The sequence below is a fragment of the Mchenga conophoros genome, linkage group LG6 (genome assembly GCF_057382185.1).
Source record: "Mchenga conophoros isolate Kocher_MC1m ecotype Shallow Benthic linkage group LG6, M_conophoros_male_GT1.1, whole genome shotgun sequence".
Classification (NCBI taxonomy): Eukaryota; Metazoa; Chordata; class Actinopteri; order Cichliformes; family Cichlidae; genus Mchenga; species Mchenga conophoros.
In genome coordinates, this window is record NC_140531.1 from 16,920,912 (window position 1) to 16,942,758 (window position 21,847).

The window sequence follows — 21,847 nt, forward strand, 5'->3', positions numbered from 1 at the left end:
TGCTCCCACAGTTGATTTTTTCACACCAAGCTGCTTGCCTATTGTAGATTCACTCTTCCCAGTCTGGTGCAGGTCTACAATACTTTTCCTGGTGTCCTTCAAAAGCTCTTTGGTCTTGGCCATGGCGGAGTTTGGAGTCTGACTGTTTGAGGCTGTGGACAGGTGTCTTTTATACAGATGATGAGTTCAAACAGGTGCCATTCATACAGGTAACGAGTGGGGGACAGAAAAGCGTCTTACAGAAGACGTTACAGGTCTGTGAGAGCCAGAGATTTTCCATGTTTGAGGTGACCAAATACTTATTTTCCACCCTAATTTACGAATAAATTCTTTACAAATCCTACCATGTGAATTCATGGATTTTTTTTTCACATTCTGTCTCTCACAGTTGAAGTGTACCTCTGGTGCAAATTACTGACCTCTGTCATCATTTTAAGTGGGGGAACTTGCACAATCGGTGGCTGACTAAATACTTTTTTGCCCCACTGTATATATAATATATATAGGGCTGTCAGCGTTAATCGCGTTAAAGTGACGTTAACGCAGCATTTCTCCGTTAACGAGTTAACGCGGATCACCCTTTGCGTGGGGCTGGACGGCGTCAACACGTTAATCGAGCTAACCGTGCTATCGTGTTGACGGCGTCCAGCCCCACGCAAAGGGTGATCCGCGTTAACTCGTTAACGGAGAAATGCTGCGTTAACGTCACTTTAACGCGATTAACGCATCCCTAATATGCATATGAAAATGTGCTAAATGTGTTTTCTGGATAGCAGCTCATGTGGCTACAGATCCAGTAACTCAGGACATCATCATTAAAATGGACATTTTAATAGTGGATTTAACGTAAACACATTTGATAAGCACTAAGTATACCAAGCTTCAGCATTTTCAAATACCATAAATATACTAAGGATGTTCCATACATTCAATTTCCTAGCTACCTGAAAGAGACTAAATTAAAGGGAACAACTGAATTTCTAGAAGTGAAAAAACACTCAAGATTATGCACATTCTAGTGAGTGTCCATACAAATATTGCAATATAGCAAATAGTTTCTCAGATTCTTCAGCGGTTTCAAATGTCAATGACGATTAAAGGAATTCTCAGACATAATCTCAGATTACTCTGCCAAGTGTGGCTAGCGTCACCCTTGTTCTCTTGCCGTTTAATGTCTGCATGCCTTTGGGAAATGTGGTTTCATATTGATCAGCTGGTTATATGCTAGATTACTCTGACGGTGCTGTTCATTCTCTAGATCAAAATACTGCAGAATCACGCTGGCTCACAGGGCTGTCCGCTCTCTCCCTCTTTTGTCGTGCCACTTTTCTTGTTCACAACATCCTGTTACGCAGAGACAGGGGTGCTGCTGTACATGTTATTATTGTACAGCTGGTGTTGTGTAATGTGTTTACAGCAGGTGCTTTACATTAATATCAGTAATTAGTTTGGCTAATGTTTTGCCGACTGACGTGGCAAAATGTAATCTTTTAGCACAAATCCCTAACCAATAGAAAAATTGAAACACGTATCCATCAACTCAAGATCCGCTGCTCGGTTCTTCATCACCTCTGTCTCTGTGTTGTTCAGCACGAGCTCCAACTCCTCAGAGCCCCAGTCTTGTATAAAAAGTCTTTTCCATCCCAGCATTTACTGGGTATATGGCAAAACCTCTAGCACTGGCCTTAAAATTGTATTCAGTATTTCTAATAACAAACTAAAAAATTTGCGTGCCTGTTCACCCAGAAGGTTTTAACTGTCACATTTGTCTCTTACAGTAAGCTTCAAGTTTGTGTTAATTGTTTGTTTTCTGTCTTTTTTGTTGCAGTAGTTTAGATACCATAATTTTCTACCTGTGATCTTTATTTGTTGGATTGACTGAATGTATATGTCAGTAATCATTGCATCTCTTGTTTAAAGGTACTATAATAGTTTGATATATGTCTGCTTTTGCATGATAGGGGAAGGGGATACAAATAGGCTTGCAAAGCCCTTCATGGTTCACAGCTCCTCTTCCTTTCCTGAAATGAAACCTTTATGATCCTTGATCCTTGTCATTCTGTATAGCCTTTCAAATCTTGGGAGACATCTCTGTTTTGCTATCATCCATCTATCCATCTTGCTCAAAAAAATTCATCAGTTTCCTTTTTTAATGCATTATAGCATGACCAGATCTTTTTGAAAACAGTAAGGTCCAGTGTTTCCCTAGTGTATAAAATATCTAGCCAACATTTCTTTTCTTAACTTGCATTGCCTGAGCCAAAAAGGTCACTCAGTCCTCAGTCCTACCAGTACGGCAAATTAAATGGTGAATATGATCCCATAGCTCGTATGCTTCCTGAACCATTGCTTCCCTTGTGATTGTCTACTCGTGCATTCTTTATCCTCAAGCACTTTTTTAGTTTGCCTCAGACTGTTTTGTTAAGGAATAGTCCCATGTCCTTTGCGATCACTATTCTTGTGTGGGTTTTTGTTAATGTGAAGCATTACAAGAAACATTTCACTATCATTTCTGAGTTGCGGTACACCCTTGGTAGAATTTGACAGAAACAATAGCAGGTTAATACAGAGGAAAATAATTCCCTTAAAGGAATTGATCTCGATCATTCATCGATTTTCCTGTTTATAATTTGTAGGACATAGAATAGGAGAGGGAATACATTTCTGTGGAACTACTCTAGATAAGGTAGGTAGGTAGGGTACATTTAAACAGATTTATTAAAAATTGTGCATGAATTAAAGTAATATGCTTGTCATTTAGCATGCTAGTGCTGTAAAAACCTGCTTTTACAGCAATATAGCAATCACAAAAACATGCTTACTTTAGTCATTGATATTTGAGGCCATGTCCACTCCACACTCTGCATGCAGCTGCATTGCTTTCATGTTGCGTCATTCTTATTAACCAACAGAGGCCCATGAATGTCTAAATGTTCATGTGCTGCCTGTTTGATCTCTCTCTTTCCAAATAAAGTCGTTTGAATCTCACTTTGTGGCATCAGACATGAGAGTTGATAGCAGTCAAGTCTAGCACTAAAAAGGTTGCTATCACCCACTCTGCTAGTGGGCCACCACAGATAACGGTAATCCCGAACAGACACTTTAGACAAGAGCCTTGGCTTTCGCAACATGGCCGGTGGACATGTCTAAAGAAGATCAAATGTACTTATCACGAACTGTATTGCGCATCAAAATGCGAGTCACGTATTTCACTGCTATCAAGTGTTTATTTTGTTCACCTCTCCACTAACCTCGGCTAGTTGAATAAGACTGACCAAACAAAGGCTGTGTTTGAAACTTTCAGCTGAGCAAACTTGAAAGATGTTCGGCCCGCATTTTTTCCAGATTAGCTGGTCAGTCAGGCTCACCTGCCAGAAGGACTCGCCTTAGTTTGACTCTCAGAAAAGGCAGAGGCTGGAGCTACACCTTGTCCTCAAGACGAAATTGCTTGCGCTGATGATTTGTTTACTCTTTGTTGCGCTTCATTATTCAGCAAGTTTAGACACTCACACAGTGTCTCGGCAGTGCGAGAAAGCTGCCATGCAATCTTTGTTCTTTTATCTGATTGTTACAATGAAGATGTTACAGTCTGTAATAGAGCTGCAGCTTTTAATTATTTTAGTAATCGTGCAATCTATCAATTATTCCATCAATTAATTGGATAAGAAATAACTGTCTCATGAATCAGCAATAATTAATATTCAAAAGTGAAAACATGTCTTTCAAAATAAACTGTTCATAGGTTTCCATTTTAGAAACTGCAGTGTGTTCATCTGTCAACCAAACGTATTGTATTTACCTGCCATGATAAAAGTGTACTTTTAATGTATGTATTTTTTACACAAAGTTTTGCACTTAAGGAAATACTATCTAAATACACTGAAGTAAAGGTCAAAGGTCAAAGTCAAATAACATATGTAGTCTAAACTAAAGCCAAAAAAAAAAAAAAAAGTAGGTTTACGGTCTTCCTCGAAGGCATTGGAGAATGTGGTGGCGGCAGTGAAGAGAAGTGAGCATATCAGCATTCTGAAGACTGCCCTGTGCTTTGATGCAAAGTCTTTGTGCTGCTGAAAACAAGACGTTATGATGGTGCAGACGTTAATTAATAGTGATAACTCTGTGTCCAACCTAACAACCTTCAGGTCAGTGGCTTAGCATTTTGCTGGCCAATCTTTTTTTTTTTTTTTTTTTATTTATTTATTTATTTATTTATTTATTTATTTATTTATTTATTTATTTATTTATTTATTTATTTTTTTAATGGATTGTAAAAAAGCTTTTATTTTTATATTTTTAAATATGAATGCAAATAATATAAATATATTATATATAAAAAAATACAAAATAAAGGGCGAGAACAGGTGCTTTTGATGATGATTTGCGAGTTCTACAGCAGTTGATGTCATTAACATGGTGGTAAAGGAGTGATTTAAAAGCTGGTTAAACGACTTGACATGCCAGGTAGAAAATGTATTTGTTTGTCTCACTAATGTGCAGCTCCTGCAGTTACTGAAGTTACAGTAGTTTTTGCTAAAGTGTTAAACAGTTGTATTATTTTTTTCCTTAGAATTTCCCAAGAGAGTGCAGCCTAGGCTACTGTTTTGCTTATATTTTACTTATGCTGTGTCACTGCTATTGCATTGTAATGCTGCTGGTACCTGGTAGCAGTACATTCACACTCGAATAGGTAGCTTGTCATCAATGACAGTAGCTCCTTGTAAAAGGAGGATGGAAAGTGCCCTTCATTTTGTTTGCATCTGGCAGGCAGCAGTATTTATTACTGTAACCACTGATGAAACATTGTTCAGTCGTTTTCTTTTAATGTCATCATAAATCATATAACTCCAAGGCCATATTGCCCACCTGTAATATACACAGTGTGGCTGAATAAAAGGCATGTTTATGGAGCCACAGTGAGTTGGTGTGCATGTGATGTACTAAATGTAATTTCAATCCATTTGATACTTTTGACCTTTTAAGTAACATGTTACATTCTAGATGTGCTAGAAGAAAAGTTCATCTTCTCGTAACCATCCATATTTTGTTAAAATCAGCATTGCCATCCAGAGAGCCACGCTGCTACCTTGCCTACTAAATCTTGATGCTAAAGCTTAAAAGAAGGGTAAATGTTCATTATTTGTGCTTAATTCACTGGTTATACCAGACGGTTCAATAGCATCCTCTAATCTCTGATCTCTGATCCGCTTAGATAAAGGTTAAATCTCACTTCAGATGTTTCTCATGCACATTTCCTTTTGAAACCTTTTATTTGGAACAGCAAAGAAGCAAATTACTGCTTTGTTGAAGAGATAAAGAGTAGTATGTGTAGACTGTGTTCCAGATGAGATCAGTATCAGAAGAGGGGAAGTACCAAAGCCAGCTTGACGAGCGAGTTTGTGTAGCAAGTTCAGGTCAAGGCAAGCAACCGAGCCACTGTGAGAATGTCCCCCACACAGTTTGCCGCCACCTTCTCAAGCATATTTGGGGATCCTCAGATGACAGGCGGCACAAATTGGCACTCTCTGATTCATCTAAGATAGGAGAGTGATCATTCTGGACGATTAAAGAGGTTTATTCACTCTGTGTAAATGTTGATGCCAGCCCTGGCCAAGTTTCACCTGGCTCATCTCTCACATTTCCATAACATTCTTTCATTTCTCAATGAGATAGGACAGTCCAGGCTGTATCCACATGCAAAACCCACATAGGCCTATCATGGGAAGAGGATTACAAAGAGAGGGCAACAGTAACACTGACCTTTTTCCTGTACAGTTTGCCTTCACAGGTATGCACACACACACACTTAAGGGCACATTTATTAAGTTATTGGACGGATAAGTTTAATTACTTCAAATGAATGGAGCCAAAAGCTACTTTAAAGCTTTTAAAGCGTCCCTAAATAAATGTTGACACTTACCAGCTACCATTATCATCTAGAGATATACCCATATTTTCAGGTGTTTTGGTTTAACATTTAGTTTTTAATTTTGGGATTCTGGTTTTTGTTTTTGTGTTTTTTTAAACTCTAAATGTATACAATCTCACCTTTGGTGCTGGACATCTTGCTCAATATACTTCAGTTCATCTCACTGTTGCCTTGTTAACTTTGTAGCTAGATGTACTGACTGTTCATATCCCTTTAATAACTTTTTTTAACAAAACCTGCCTAGCAACAACTCCACAAGATTTTGCTCTCCTGCCTCAGACATTTTCTCTCTGCAGCACTCTGTACAGGGAGTGGCAGAGAAACGGGCAGTATCACCTGTGAATGAGCTGTCGGCACATGTGCAGTGTTTTGGTGGTTGTTGGAGGAGACTGTGCCGTGTAAGAAAGACTCTGTCACCCTATTCTCTTGCAGGGATTTTCCATAGTCTCTGCCATAGTCTGTAACATGGAGTATGAGTATAATATTTTTCAGACAACAAAAAGAGGTAATAAAAATCAGGATCATTAAAAATAAATGCCTCTAATTAAGCTGAAAGACTCGCGTCCTACTCAAACCATGTCAGCAATCACCAATTCCTCCACCCGCTGGCTGAAGCTTGGGATATTCACTGATTGGTACTGACGTGCTTTGGGCACTTTGATGATGGCCTCAGGGTTTAGCTATGATGCCTTTGATTGGACAACATAATGACTGAGAGCATCATTAAGTGGCAAAGCGACACAATTTCAGTCATTGATTACTTTGTCTTCATTGCCTGTGCTCCTATAAAATGAACCCTTTGGGAGAACCAATGAAACTGAGTCCATCTAAAGTTATAGAAGCTGTAGTTTGCCAGGGCGTGCATTTTTCTGCGTCTGTCATTTTCAAACTTCAGAACTGTACTTTTGCTTTATTTTATACATGAAAGAGATTAGCTGATAATGCTTTTTCTGGCACTAAAATTACCACAGTTTACACATAGTTAAAATGTGCCAAGTCTCAATTTTAGAAGTTTGAATGGGGGATTTAGAGGAAAATAGAAAAGCAGTATGTGTAGATTTATTATTTCTTATCAGATGTCATTATGCCCCAGATTTTGGGTTATGTTGCCATTCTTTCAGAGATTTGCGGAGCTGTGAATTAAGAAAGGCTACTGGTCAACTCATTTATAAAGTGTGAACAATTGTTACCCATTTTGGCTTTCAGTCTGCAGATTTCCATCTATTCTGGGTATGTATTGAGGCCACATTGTCATTTTACCTAAGCACCCACACTAGACCACAATGTTTTCTATGGGGAAATTAGCTGCGTCTGCTATTTCCCTGCAATTGTTTCTGTGGTCAGTGTCAGTTGTACACAAAGGGAGGAGACATTATGGCTGTTGTTTCCAGTAATATTGTTTTATGACAAAACAGGGAGGCTGAACAGAGATCTGGACATCCCAGTTCTGCATGAGATGTAGCACCATTACAGGTTTATCTTTGTAGTTACCTAATGAGAGCAGAAGTGCACAGGAAGTCTGAACTTCTATTGAATAAAAGAATGGCCGCTGTATTCAGGAAGCCTTCCTTTGTGGTGCATGCTTTATCTCTATCTACTTTTTACTGCAAACACCATAGAAAACTATTTTCCTTTTTGTACAAAAATATGAAACTTTTACATGTCTTCTGCTGACCAGGTTATGCTAACTTCATCAACAAGGGAGAAATTCCTCTTTTGGTTCTGTTCATTTGTGAATCCCAAATAAAATGCAGTGTTATTTATGGCCAGTATTTGCTCTTATGTCTTCAGCCTTTATAGTGCATACACATGTGCCTCTGAGGGACAAACACTGGATACTGTCTCTTTGACTGTAATCATTCTCACTTTAGTGTTGGAGCTGTAATATATATTTGTCTTCATGTTCATTGTGATGACCTTTGCCTGTTATTTTCTCAGGGCTCCTCTACTTCTATACATTATAAAATGCTGCATCCACTTCCACTTCTTAAATAATTGCCGATAACTGCAAATACTGACCTCTGTTCTCCATTTATTTTTATTTAAGCCTATTGATGTCACAGGGGAGATGCCTTAGCCTCTTGCTTTAATTTCTTTGTTTTTTTCTTTTTGACCTGAACCCTTCAAACTTGAATGTCTCAGTCGCGTGGGTGGCTGTAGGATATGTTAATTCAACTCCATGCAGATGATGCCATTATTATCCACCACAGAATGCCATGATCCATGATTTCCTTATTCATTAAACCTCCCCCACACAGATTGCATCTGTCCAGTCTGGCATGGGGATCACACTTAACCCATTTGAGGAAAATCTACTGAATGCAGACCCCCTGCTTCTTTTTTTTTTTTTTTTTTTTTTTTTTTTTTTTTTTTTTTTGTCCAGAGAAGACAATCGCACAATGACATGACCCCATTTAGTGATGCATCGCTGCCCAAGAAGTATTTTCCTCCTTCAAGTTCACCACCTCACATTAAACATTTTCTCAAGAAAGCCCCTTTCTCCTGTAGTTCAGCTTTTTTCCCACCAACATCTGTTGATTGGAAATCGTTCCAGTCACCAATCCTGCAAAACAGCTGTGAGGCTTTACTTATTACACCTCTAATTAGTCAGTGTTTCACTTATCACAAAGTGCAGCAATTAAATTATTGTGACAGCTTCCTAATTAAGGATTATTTTTCTCAAATTTTCTGCTTAATTGTTTGGTTTCTGGTGTACATTTTCAATTTCCTTTTTAAGCCCAAGTTGTGCAGATAGTTTGAAAAGTTTAGTTTGAGTCACCAGCAGCCTAACAGCCAGAGATATTTACATATGTACTAAACTTTGTATTTGTATTTGAGAGGCCACAGCTAGAGGGCTTTCATGGCTGTTCCTTAATTCTGTAATTTATGATTAATCTAGTAATTATTTCAGACTTAAGGCAATGTCTGACATCATTTTAAATGTCAGTATTATGGCCTTGCTTCTAAAATCTGTATATTTTAATGCATATATTAAGTATATACTAATCCAAAGATTATCAAAAACTAGATTGATGGGAAGATCAGACTAGGTAGCCAATCCGAGGATGCTTATCTTACCTGCAGACTTGTACAATATCTGAGGCAATGTGCTAAAAGCTTGGCACCGAAGTTGTCTGTTTATGCACAGTCGAATAACACAGCATTTGCATTTATCCACAAGCATGCTGTGCTAAAATGAAATTACTATTTTTGTACATCTTCCTCTGTTTAAATATTCCAGACCTCCCATCAGCAACTGGCTGATGGGAGGTCTGTAACCTGTTTGTCATTTGTTGATTATAATGAACAAGATTTTTAAAATGCAGTTTGCTTTGAGAAGACGACACCTGCTTTGTGCAGGATTTTGGTTTTGATAAGCAGGAGACTGGTATCAGCAGGGAGGGGGCCTGTTAATGCTTTACCAACTGGCAGAAGGAGAGTGACAAAGGAGGCCACGGACCATTCAAAGGCCACCGTGCAACCCTGCTCGCATACCAAGCACTCCAATGTGCAGTGTAAAGGTTGGGCCGGCCGATAGCATCGAGAGAGCCTTTCTCATGAGAGCCACCTTAAACACACACACACACACACACACACACACACACACACACACACACACACACACACACACACACACACACAGCTCCTAACCGCTTTGTCTCATGCACCCTGACGTCCACTGATTTGAAATCTTTTGTGTTGGTATTGCTGTGGTGTCCTAGTGTCTGTAATGCTTAGATTAGCCAAGTCCCAGTATACCTTGTATAAAACAATAAATCATGTGTCATACAGTACCCTTTAGGCACATTACAATGCAAAATAAGCCTCACGATGTAACTCGGATTGTGCTAGATTTTTACCAGGCATCTCTTCTTTGCCAGCTTTAAAATTCCCACCTGTGCTAGGTCACTCTGTAATTACAGGTGTAAGCCAGGAGAGTCTGAAAGGCTGCCAGATCTCAGTGCACAGTCACCTGTGAATAGAGCCCATCTCATGGCCCTTCATTGTCTCCGCAGTTTCGATGATCTGAAGCTGATGTCGTATGAGGTCAAGTGTTGCAAATGTTGGATACCACTTGAAACGAATGGTGTAGTACAAACTCTGCACCGAGTGTCAAAAACCTTTTTGTAGGAGAAAATGTTGAGAAATCAGAAAGGATTGTCGTGTATGACCAGTCATGTTGTCCAAATTACTCAAACAAATGCATTTGAATGTGTTTATTGTGAACGGCTAAGCAGAGGAGCATCATTGGTTTGTTTACTTGGTTCGGTGTTCCAGTGAGCAGAAATCTCACTGGAACATTGAATGTGTTTTGACAGATTATCTTTACCTGCTCAAACTAAAGCTCCCATTTTAAGGTTGTGGATTTTCCCATCTCTAATCATAGTTGTAAAGCTATCAGCAGTACATAGTGTTTGTAACTGGACAGGTGCAGTTGGCTATTATCTGCCATCCTGAAATGCAAATACTGTCCTGCAGGAAGCAGGTGCAGCAGATATAGATCCATTCACATATTGCCTGATTGGTTTTAATGGCTGACTGTTTTCTGTCATGTGATCTGTTGACAGTCATTTTAATGCAGCAGTCCGGTGCAGAAGCCTATATAGAGCCAAAGCACGTGGAAAGAATATGTTAAATTCCTGTAAAAATCCAAATTACTCAATGGCAATACTGGGCATCGGCTTTGGCAGAGGTGTGCGGTCTGAGTGCCTAGTGAGAATTGAACTGTTGCTGGCCAATATTTAGCTAATTTGTTTGTCTTTTATAATGTATACCTTTGGGTATTACTAATATATCAATCACTTGGGTCACTTTTTCTAGGCAGAAATAGCCAATTAAGCTCTCAACGTTTAGGTTTTCTCACATGACAGTGAAATACATGTTGGATTTGTGCTGGGAGTGGAATAAAACGATAGATTAAAGGAAGCAAGGCAAATTGTCACGGGCCAGCTTTTGCACTTTCTGATATTTTAAAATATTAGAATAACCTAAAAATAGCCAGATCATTCACAGCGCTAATATTTAATAAACAGATATTTTGTTACGTTTAATTTAAAATGAAAAATAAAATAAAAATCCCCATTTTTAGTGATGAGAAGTGAGCGGTGTAGTGAGAGGACTTTGACTTTCCATCAGTGCGTAATAAATGTAATCTTCAGTATAATTTGACGCAGAGGATGGCTCCTGTGTGTTTTTGGAGCTTGCAACAAGTGTGTGTGCGTTTGGCGGGGGGTTCCGCCTTTGATGCGACGAGTGAAGACAAGTCCGTATCCCACCTGGTCTCTGTGTGTGTGCTGCATGTCGCCTGCTACGCATATGTCCCCGGGTGCTCCGCTCGCGGACGGATGCGCTGCGCACAGTGTTGAATGCTGGACTGCACCATTCCTGTCGTCTCCAGCGGGGAGGCTGTAATCCGATCCCGTTCGTAGGAGCCGTCGTGCAGCCTGCGAAGAGGAAGAGGGCACTGCTCTGTGCTCTGACGCTTCTCTTCCTGCACTCCTCCCCCTTTCTGCCGAGTATCACCCTCTTTCTCCCCCTCATCTGTTCACTCCCTGCTCGGCGGCGCACAAGCCTCCGGAATCGTCGCAGTGCATTGTTCACCCATCGACCTAGCCCCTTCAAGTCGACGTGATACGACGGAGCTTTCCCCCCTCTTTCTTTCTTCTACTACTTCTTTTTTTTCTTTTCCCCTGCTAATGTCTTTACCGGTGGAATCTACTGCATGCACGCCAGTCCGGTGACGTGCCCGAGCATGTTCACATCAGAGCCAGCGTCGGATTTACCTGAGAGTACACTGCCCTCACACTGTCAGAGCGATCTCGCCGCCGCGCACGCAGATTTGGACTTCACCGATTGTCACTGAGAAGCAAAGGAAAAAGGGGGGGAAACACACCGGATTACAAGGATGGGGTTCTACGGCACTTTAAAGATGATTTTCTACAAAGTGAGTAGGATTTCTTCTCGTATTATCCGCCGTGTCACCTCCGGCACATCCTCATCTTCTCTCCGTGTGTTTGGCTCGCTCTGTCGCCCACATTATCTTTGACGCGCCTCTCGCGGCAGATCGTACGGCCACTGCGGAGGATGGACAGCATTGTAGCAGACCCCCAGAGATGCCTCTTTAATTGCCCAGGCCGTAATGTTGTGTTAGCGTTGCGTTAAAATCTTTTAATACGCTACTAAGCCGTTTGACGTCCTTTCCGTCATAGTAACTTCGGCTGTGTAAATAAACGCCGCCACCGCCGCGGTTCCGGGTGACATTCATCGCGTTGGTGAATTTGTTGTTGCTTTGGGGGTGCTTAATTCTGCAATCCCCGATAAAAATGTGCTTATAATTAGGCGTTATACACTCCTGAATGGAACGAAGCCCCCATTTTATTTTATTTTTTTTAAATGTATTTCCCCCCTTACCTCCCATCAGTGTTGGTAAGATGCTCTGCACCTGTACATCAACTGTGGGTCCTCCCTTTCACAGACCCTAGTAGGTGCTTAAGCAATTACACATTTTACGTAATACAGCGCTGATGGAGCACCATGTATGCTTAGGTACATTCAGAAATAAGGGCTTCAAGCTCAGACGCCCAGGTTCCCCTGCAGTCCTGCACAGTTTGCAGGGTTGTTATGATTGTACATTATGCAGCAGTGGCTATCTCCCACTGACCAAAGTAACTGCTTGAGATGCATGCATGCATCAGTCTGCCTGCATTTGCCTGTTGGAGTAGCCAATTCCCTGACACTGCACTTGCCTCAGGCTCCAACTACAGATAATGGGTCACTGTGTCAGACAGCATGAGGTAGAATATCCTCAAGGATGTTGGGTGTATTATGCTGGATTGCAGCCATAAAAATCGTCCTCTCTTAGCTGGAAAATGCAGAGTACAAACAAACGCGGGAAAACAACAAAAAAAAGCATGAAAGAGAATTTATAATTCAGACAATGTAAACAAATTCGTTAATCGTGTATAATTTTAAAACGCGGTTCAAAATATCCCTTGGGGTGGGGGATTTTTATCCAGTTAATCCTAATAATTGCACGAGAGTCTTGTTAATAGATGAATAGCGCTTCATTGATTTGAATGTTCATGCTCATTTGTATTCTCCATCCATTTTAAGGATGTACTCATTCTCAGATGTATCAGGATTTTCAAGTCATCCTGCAGAGCGCAAATATATTAGTGCTGCTTGCGGGGCTCGTAGTAGCAGACTCTCATTTTTGAGGATGAATTCAAACCCGTGTTTCTGATTTGATTGCAGTTTTGGTCCTGGAAAAACTCCTTCAACTAGCTCTCAGATCCCAAGCGTTTCTGTGCCTCAAATAATGCTGATTGAAATGAGGAGAAACTCTTTGACGAGTGCTTGAAAACACAATTTGAAAAATGAGAAAAGCCTTTTCTCGTGACTGATGCTGCAGGATGTAGTCGCCGTTAAAATGAATCAACACATTATGTAAGAATGATCGCTGTCTTTAAAATATCATTAACTCTCTGCATATCCATCTGTCGTGCTTTTGGCCAGATAGGGACGTGGGGGTGGGGGGGAAGCCAGAGGAAGGAGGGGGACGGCTGATTGGTGGTGATTTACAAACACTGTGTTCTCTGGTTACCTTTTCCCAGGCTGAAGCTGCAGAACAGGCTGGTTACACATTATTTTTTCATGCCCGCATTTAGTTTGAGGTTTTCTTACATGTGTGTGCACACACTCAAAGCCAGCCAGCACTCCCCTCTCTTCTCTCACACTCTGAATCACACACACAAAAAACATACGCGCGCGCACACACATACACACCCTCTGCATGCATTCACACACCCAGGCTCTCCTTGGCTACTGAACTGCCATTGCAGTGAGATCACCACTTTAGGAACAAGGCAGCCAGTTTTAAGAGCCCAGTCTTAACAATCCTGAATATCTTATAAACCCCTTTTTATATTATTCAGCAATCACACAAGCAAAAAATGTAGACAAAGGAAACACAAGCTATGTACCTGCCTAGCTTGGACTACATTTGCATTCTTGTTGCCAAATTTTCGAGTTTCTTTTCTGTACCTCCCCCTCATGAATTACTTCAGGTTTTTATGGTTCCTCCCTATGAGCTTTCAGCGGCTTCACGCATGAGCTGAGTTGTGAGGAAAGAATCACAAATCATTGGTCAGATCACAGTGTGGTCTCCAGCAGGCACCTTACCTGCAGTGCACATTGATGTGCTAATCATGCGCATGTGTTGTATAAGCTCAGACTTTGGTTGCCTGTCGGAAGTTTCAAGGCACAGAGTCTGTAAAGATTCAAAACTAAGGTAGGAATCCGTATCGATCAGAAGTCCATGGCTGCCGGTGCAGATGTGCTGCCGGTGCAGATGTGCTGCTCGTTATTCAGCATTTCTCTAGTCGTGGGCAAATGTTGCTTCCACATTCTTTTTTTTTTTCTTTTCTTCTTTTTTCTTTTTTTTTTTGTGTGTGTCACTGTTCTCAACATTCACATGAGCAACCCTCACATTTAAAACACAGTGAAAAAACACACACACACACACACACACACACACACACACACACACACACACACACACACACACACACACACACACACACACACACACACACACACACTCTCTAAATTATAGTGATAAACAAAAAAACACACATCTTTGAAGAGAAGCATGTAATCATTCCACTGTAGCGCCAGACAGTATGGAGTCAAATGTCCAGTGGTGTTTTCCTGTGTCGCATATGAACTACAATAATACACCAAAAAAAATGCATTGTTTGTGTCAAAGGGGGGAAAAGTTAAATTTACATTTGGTTTCTGGCTTCTACGCATAATCATCCGATTATACAGTCGCAGAAGCGTTCAAGGAGCAAACTTTCAGGTTGTGTGTTTGGAGCACAACAGGCTGGACTGTAACTGTAAACAAACTGTTGCCAAATACCTTTGACCCTAAACTGCTGCGCCACGAGTACTATAATCTTGTGAGAAAATCATTGATGTTAGAACTGCAGTGATGAGTTCAATAGTAGGGTTAGGAGATGGATTGCCGTTTTTACTTCATAAGAAAACAATCACCCCACACCTGTCATTTGTTTCAATTTCAGGGTTTGTTTTGTTTTTTAATACTTTTGGATGGCTGAGTGAACAAAACACACATTAGCATTTGGCTCCGACATCTTTACACCCATCAGATCCCTGACAAATATTCAGGGATGGGTTTTGGATGTGTTTCAGCCACATGCTGAACAAATACCTTTTCAGAAGTTAGAATTTATGACCTTTTAAATGAAGTCTCTTGTGCTTGGCCTTGCAGTTTTTTGTTTAGTTTTTTTTTTCTTCCTTTTTTAAGCATTACCATTCGCCAGTGTTGACCTAACATGACCCCCTAACCCTGAGCTGTACCTTGAGATTTTAACAGTACTATAACTCTTAGCTGCTCCGCTTATCTTTCTGGTGCTTCAATTGTCAATACTTTATTGGAGATGACTCAAATTAAGAACAAGATATTGTGCATTAGTATATAATATAACTATTTCCCCCCATAACGACGATGAGTTGACGCCCCAGTTAATATCAATATAGATGTAGTTTGACGACCATTACAATGTGTTACATGTTTTCCAAGGGTAGCTCTAGTAGGCTGTATAGGCAGAGATCACATCACTAACCTCCAACTGAATCCCCTCGCCTGAATGTGATGGATTTTCACTAAATGTTTCGACAGGCTGTTTGTGTTTCTGCCTTTACAAGAAAAAGTTCTGCTGCATTTGTGGCAACAAGCACCATCAGCGAAGTGCGGCCACACTTTTGAGTGTTTGATTCTCCCCACCTTCCACACAAAGATCAGGGTCTGTGTATGGATGGGTGAGACGGAGCTGCACCCACTCTTTGCGTGCAGGCTCTCAGGAAGATACAGAGAACCCTCTTCTGCATGGGAGCTAGTATGACTGCATCAAGTCTTAGTCAGTAATGCAACTGGTCAGGTAAAATTTATAACATAACTTTTGCACCAATAATATATTTGAAAGCCGTACTGATGACAACGGGGCGAGAAAATAATAAGCTTATAAACTGATAATGAAAATACTTGTTTCTTGCAGATTTGATGCATAATTAAAGTGCATTTTGATATATATATATATATATTTTTTTTTACGTCATACTTTTGCTGATATTACAAAGGAGCTGGGCTACAAGGATAAGGATCGGAAAAGGATTTGGTTTTGAATCCATGGGTTTACTTTTAAATCTCCAAAAGCCTTCACTGAAATATGAAATATATTTAAATATTAAAAAGAACAAGGCCAGGCTGTTAGATTGTATATTGTTTTGGCCAGACACTAAAAATCAGTGTTCATTTATTCAGCTAGATTGTTTATTCATGAGGGACTGGAGATGAGATGGTGATCACTTGCATGTGTGTTGAGAAGCCTTGCCAAAGAAAGTGGCAGGCATGGGATGAGGAAAATTGGCTTGCCCGGGCCTCTACACAGGCTCCTTTGTTTGCACGGTAGGGTAGGTGGTAACAGGGACTGGGTGGTGTTGCGTACGTGGAGGTGATGGAGAATAATAAAGAACTGACTTGCTTGTTTTTTTTCCTTTTCCTTCTGAATTATTGGCGCAGAATAAACCCTAATACCTGCTTGAGGAACTTGTTATACTTTGTGGTTATTTTGTGCGTACAGGCATGCTTTATCCTTTGAGTTTGGGTGTGAGTGCGGTTACCTATTATTGCATATTATTGGATTTCTGGTTGCTCAGTTCTCTCAATCAAAATTAAACACAGCACAGAAAAACACCTTTTCTGTGATGTGCCATCTCAGAGTGTATGCTGAGCTGTGTCACGGACAGATTGGGCATGTCTCTGTGCTTTGTTATGGCACATGTTAATTATTGAATCTCCAGCCCATGCATAAAAGTTTAATTTTTCCATTTGCATTAAACTTTTGCAAGACTGTGCTGTCTGTATTTTAATATGCAAAAATTCAGACGTTATACTAACAAAGTCTGTAACTTGCAGGAATAATTTTCTGCTTCCAGCACAGTTTAAAAAAAAAATAGCTCCCTGACCCGTGTCCCTTCTTGATTTTCTTTTCAAGCGCTAATGTCTTAGAACTAAATTGGTTTAGATTTTGTTTCTAAAAGAAAGTTACCAGAATGGAGTTGAATTTATGTCCAAAAGGTTGCCTCTAGCTTTTAAATACAAAGTTTCCCACTTTTGTGCTTTCACTGTTACTAAGGTTTTTGTTTCTCCCCTTGTTCTTCCTCAGATGAAGAGAAAGTTGGACCATGGTCCCGAGGTCCGATCTTTCCCTTCAGGAAAAAAGCCCTGCAAAGGTCCAGAGTATCCGAGGTAAGAGAGCTTTTTCTCTCATAAGGCACCCCAGCTATCCACAGACTCATTTTCCCTTGTATTTTTGTTTATCATCTTAGGATCAAAAAGATTATGGTAGAAAATAATAAAGTAAAAATTCTTCCTCCATTGTTTTCATGCTGAACATGTTATAATTGGGACTACCAAGGCAAGCAGTAAAAAAATGCCAGGAGGCATAAACAAAGGTTTGCATTGTATATGTGTAAACAGAGGGATGCTCCCTCTTCCATTCTGTCTGCACCATCCAGCCAGCCAGTGGTCCCAGATGTTTCTCTTACCCTGAATATTTAATGCCCGTGTTCACATGTAGCTCCATTAAAATTCAAACTGAACACAGCCACTTAACTGTAAATGTTGCTATGTAACTCGCTCCGTCTCAGCTTCCTCTCCCATTAAAAATGAATCAATAATGAAATCGACCCCCAGCTTCCCATTTTGCTGTCAGCAAGCAGAATGTGAGGCATCGAGGGTGCCCAGTGGATGGCTTCTGCTGCTGCCCTTACATTACAAGGCTACATGGGTACACTTTGAAGTCCTGTGCTGCCTTCCGCATCCAGATACAGCAGGAGACTCTGGGCCTGAATAGAAATATGTGGGACTGTGCACACTTTGAAGTCTGAGTTAGAAATAACACTTGCCATTTTATTAAGTATACATAGCGAGAACAAATGCTCCTCTGCAATAAATCCCGTCTCCGTGAAGGTTGTATTGATCAGTTTTTGTTGAAATGGTTTTAAAGAGGTGTTGATTCATTGTAATGCACATTCTGGAGGTTGTAGCTTGTGCTGCTGAATGGTGATGAATTGCATTGCATTATACAGAGAGGCACTAATTCAGTTGGCACTAATTCAGTCAGACAAGGTGGATATTTATTTTATTTTATTTTTTAAATTGCAATGCTTTTGTGAAGAGTAACTTTTTCTTACTGCAAATAATTATTTTTTTCTGGAAGTAATTACGATGTGATAAAGATGTACTTGTAGAGTTGTTGATTAGCTTGAAAATAATAATCATTTTTAAAGTAAATGTCAGTTTAATTGATTTAACCTATGACTTCCCAATAATAACTAAGAACGGATTTAATTAAGAAAATTGCACTAAAGTAAAAAAAAATAAAAAATTAAAATTTGCCTGCAAAATAAAAGCTTGGGCTTGATTGCTGTCATAATTGTCAGAGATAACACAAAAGATGAAAGTTGAATGTAAAAAGGTTTCGTTTTGTTTGTTTTTTTTGTCCATGCCTGATTTGATTTAGCAGAGTTTGCAGCAAAGCTTATTTAAAAAGCCCCTTCATAATGGGCTTCCTGTTATTCTCATTAAGAATATGCTGGGATGTGTAATATTTACATGTGTTTTTCTTAATTGCAGTGACAGCAGTGCTTTTACAGCCTCCACACCCCTACTTAGACTGCAATTTAGTTACGCTATTTGTCTTTAAAGGTCTCATATCAGCATTGGTCTTCAAGATGCTTTGTTTCCTCCCTTTTAAAATTACAGCCCGACGGGAATTGTCCCATGTCCGGCCACACCCACCACATTTGGCCACATCAGAACAGCCAATGGTCAGGGGCAACAGAGACGACGTATCACCTCAATCCAGCCACCCACGGGTCTCCAGGAATGGCTCCGAACATTTCAGGTGAGCGCTCTGGAGTCTTTTTCTTTCTTTTTCCCCACTCTTGGGCGATTCTGAACCCTCGAGGAAAAGCTCATCACAAAGCAGATGTTGCGTCCAATCAATGTTCACTTAGTCTCCGAGATAATTGCTGCCTTGTTGTTGTGGCCCAGCACATTACCATGGGCACTGTAGCGTGGAATTGGGATTAGCCGTACCTGTTCAGACTGAAAAGCAGAGTTATAAGATCACATTAGTCTACTCTACACTTTTTATTTAACCTTTATTTAACCAGGAACTCCCGCTGGGATTAAAATCCTTTTAAAGGAAGTCATGGCCTGTGCTTTTCTTCTTCTTTTTTTTCCCTCTGCGATCCTCTGAAATGGAGACGTTACTTCAGTGTGAATGTCTTCCATGAGCAAAGTTGGCATAAAAACTTTTGTCCTCTTTTTAGCCACTTAAGTAATTAACTGTCATTTACTCTAGAGACTAGCAAAGACATGATGTAATATTATAGTTTACCCCCTATTTATGGTAAATTTCCTATGTTATCATTCTCTGATGGATACAACCTAATAGTCATTTCTTTCATGTTAAACTGAAGCGCTAATGACTTCAAGGAAATAGGATGTCATTTAAACATATTAGCCTGGATTGCCTCTCTGATTTTCTATATAATGGGTTGCCATGGATTTCATTACCTAAGAGAGTTTAAACCTATTATCTTTGAACAGCAGGGTGAACCCGTGACACCTTGGTGTTTGTTTTACATATATTAGTCCTCAGGCCAGAACATCAGTCTGCTCTCTTTAATCGTACAGCTGAAGCTACAGGGGGATAAACCTCAAGTTCACATTCTGTACATTCCCCAGTCCAGTCCAAGCCTGCATGTAGCTCCCGTTAGTGAGAAACACCTCTTACATACGTGCACCATCACCGACACCTCGCATATCACATCCCAGGATTAGTTGGAGATTTTTAGAAATGGGCTTATTTCTCCTTTTTGTCGAGTTAAATGAGGAATCTGCTGCCACTCGTGTCTTTAGATGAAATGTAAAGATACAACAAGTGGCTACTTACATTAGCTTTGCAGAAAGAGTGGCAACAAAGGGAAACTCTTAAGATGACTGTGTTAAAGGTAACAAAATCCACCTAATGTCTAAAGCTTATTCATTAGCATATCTCCGTTGTTTAATTTGTACTCGAGCAGAAGTGTAAAAACAATGGGCCTCAGTCTTAATTGTCATTGTCATTAGAACTGGTGTAAAAGATCACATGATTGCCTCTTTAGTCTTTATAGCTTGTAGACATCCTCCTTGTTGTAATCTGTTTTGTTCACAGTTGTTGTTTTTTAAAGAAAGTTTGGTTTGAGGGGCTGTATGAGAAGCTTGGACTGTTTTTTGAGTCGTCCGGGGGTTTGTATTGCCCAGGTCTGGTCTACGGACACTTTGTCAAGCTTAAATTAGAAAAAAGCATCTTTGAAAAACACTGCAGGCTGTAGTTTGAAAGTTTACTGGACAAAAAGGTTCTCAGCACTGGTTGGGAACTGTGGAGCTCTGGTGTTCAGGTTTCTGTGGGAGTGCAAATTATCAGTTGTGAAAACACATAAGTAGCTGTTGCGCAGCCCCCTCCCTCCCTCTGTCAGGGAGGGGGTCTCTTAACTGCCTGATTAGCTTTAGAACCAACACCTCTGGCTAAAGCTTTTAGCTGCCAAATTACAGGTGGTTTGCGTATGCCAGATTTTCCACCCTGCCTCGTAGCCTGTAATCATTGTCTGGATTTCAGTGCTCCACAGAGGGGAAAACAACTATGACTGTGGGGTCCAACATACGGTTAGAGAGCTGCTCAGCAGTAACTGAATGTTCAAGCAGAAGAAATAAGCATGCTGACTACTAATAATGGTCTTGATGGAGTCTAGTTCCTCGTATTCACATTTTCCACTGCTGGAAATATGCAGGTGCCTCGAGCAATCCGGTGCTGCAGTGGAGGGCACGTAGGGAACATTAAGGTGTCAGGCATCCTGCACAAGGAAGGATGCTTCCAAGGCGCTCCAATCCAAGTTCAGACTTGGAAGAAAAACGTACACAAGAACACGTAGGCGTCATTCTGTTCCCACAATGCCCCAATGCTGTTTTCAATTTGTGCTACTTGTGGATGTATACGAAATATGCTGCTGATGGTGTTAAATTAGTCCACTGCCAGGTGGTTTAGAGCAACCAGACAAAGAAAAAGGCACACAATTCAGAGGAACAGACCGAAATAAAAGCAGGGAAGGTACCTGTAATCTTTGTAAAAGTAGCAGGGACAGTTATTGTGGTTGGATAAATAAAAGCAAAGTTCATAAAATCACTTTAAAGTCATATTATTTTAACATAAACCTTCGGTTCCTCTGGGTAATCTCTTAACTTGCCTCATAGCTTTGGCTGCAAAGAAATGTTTTTACAAGTGGGTCACTGTTTTCTTTCCTCATGCACACAATCCTGTATTTAAATTGAAGGAAGAAAAAGCTTTGCATCTGTTTTATGGGAAACCAAATGCATTCAACACATTCATTAGGCTTCAAGGTAAATTACAAGAAAACTCCATAAAGCTCCTCTTTTTTTATGTTGCTGCAAAGTCATCAAATCCTGCTAGAAGCTCTGTAAACCCTAGATTTAAAATTAACTTCTTGTCATACATTTTTTTCCCAAGCATAATACATAATGTAGCGGCGAGGGAGAAAGTTTTGATCTAAAATAACATTACATTTTGCTGTGATGTTCTGTACATGACTGACACCATTGCACCTCTGGTGTTTTCTACTAAATTGGCCTTTTTTTTCCCATTGACCCAGGCTTCGACTTTGAAACAGCCGCATTTAATGGTTCCCGTCTTCAAAGTAAAGTCATTTGAATAATTTCAATTTTCTCTCTCTTTGTGTTTGTGTATGTGTATGTGTGTGTGTGTGTGTCTC

General features: G+C 40.2%; 1 protein-coding gene across 9 annotated transcripts in view; it reads left to right on the forward strand.

Annotated features, from left to right (window-relative positions):
* The window catches only part of fbxw7 (F-box and WD repeat domain containing 7), a 138,190-nt gene that overhangs the window by 96,276 nt on the left and 20,067 nt on the right, over positions 1–21,847 (forward strand). For 8 of the 9 annotated variants that reach the window (XM_085276536.1, XM_085276534.1, XM_085276539.1 and 5 more), the window contains 2 exons: positions 17,176–17,258; positions 18,777–18,918. In XM_085276536.1, coding sequence (XP_085132662.1) covers positions 17,176–17,258; positions 18,777–18,918 — 225 coding nt within the window. Of the gene's footprint in view, positions 1–11,447; positions 11,871–17,175; positions 17,259–18,776; positions 18,919–21,847 lie in introns of those variants that run through there. The other variant, XM_085276542.1, reaches the window with a different exon arrangement.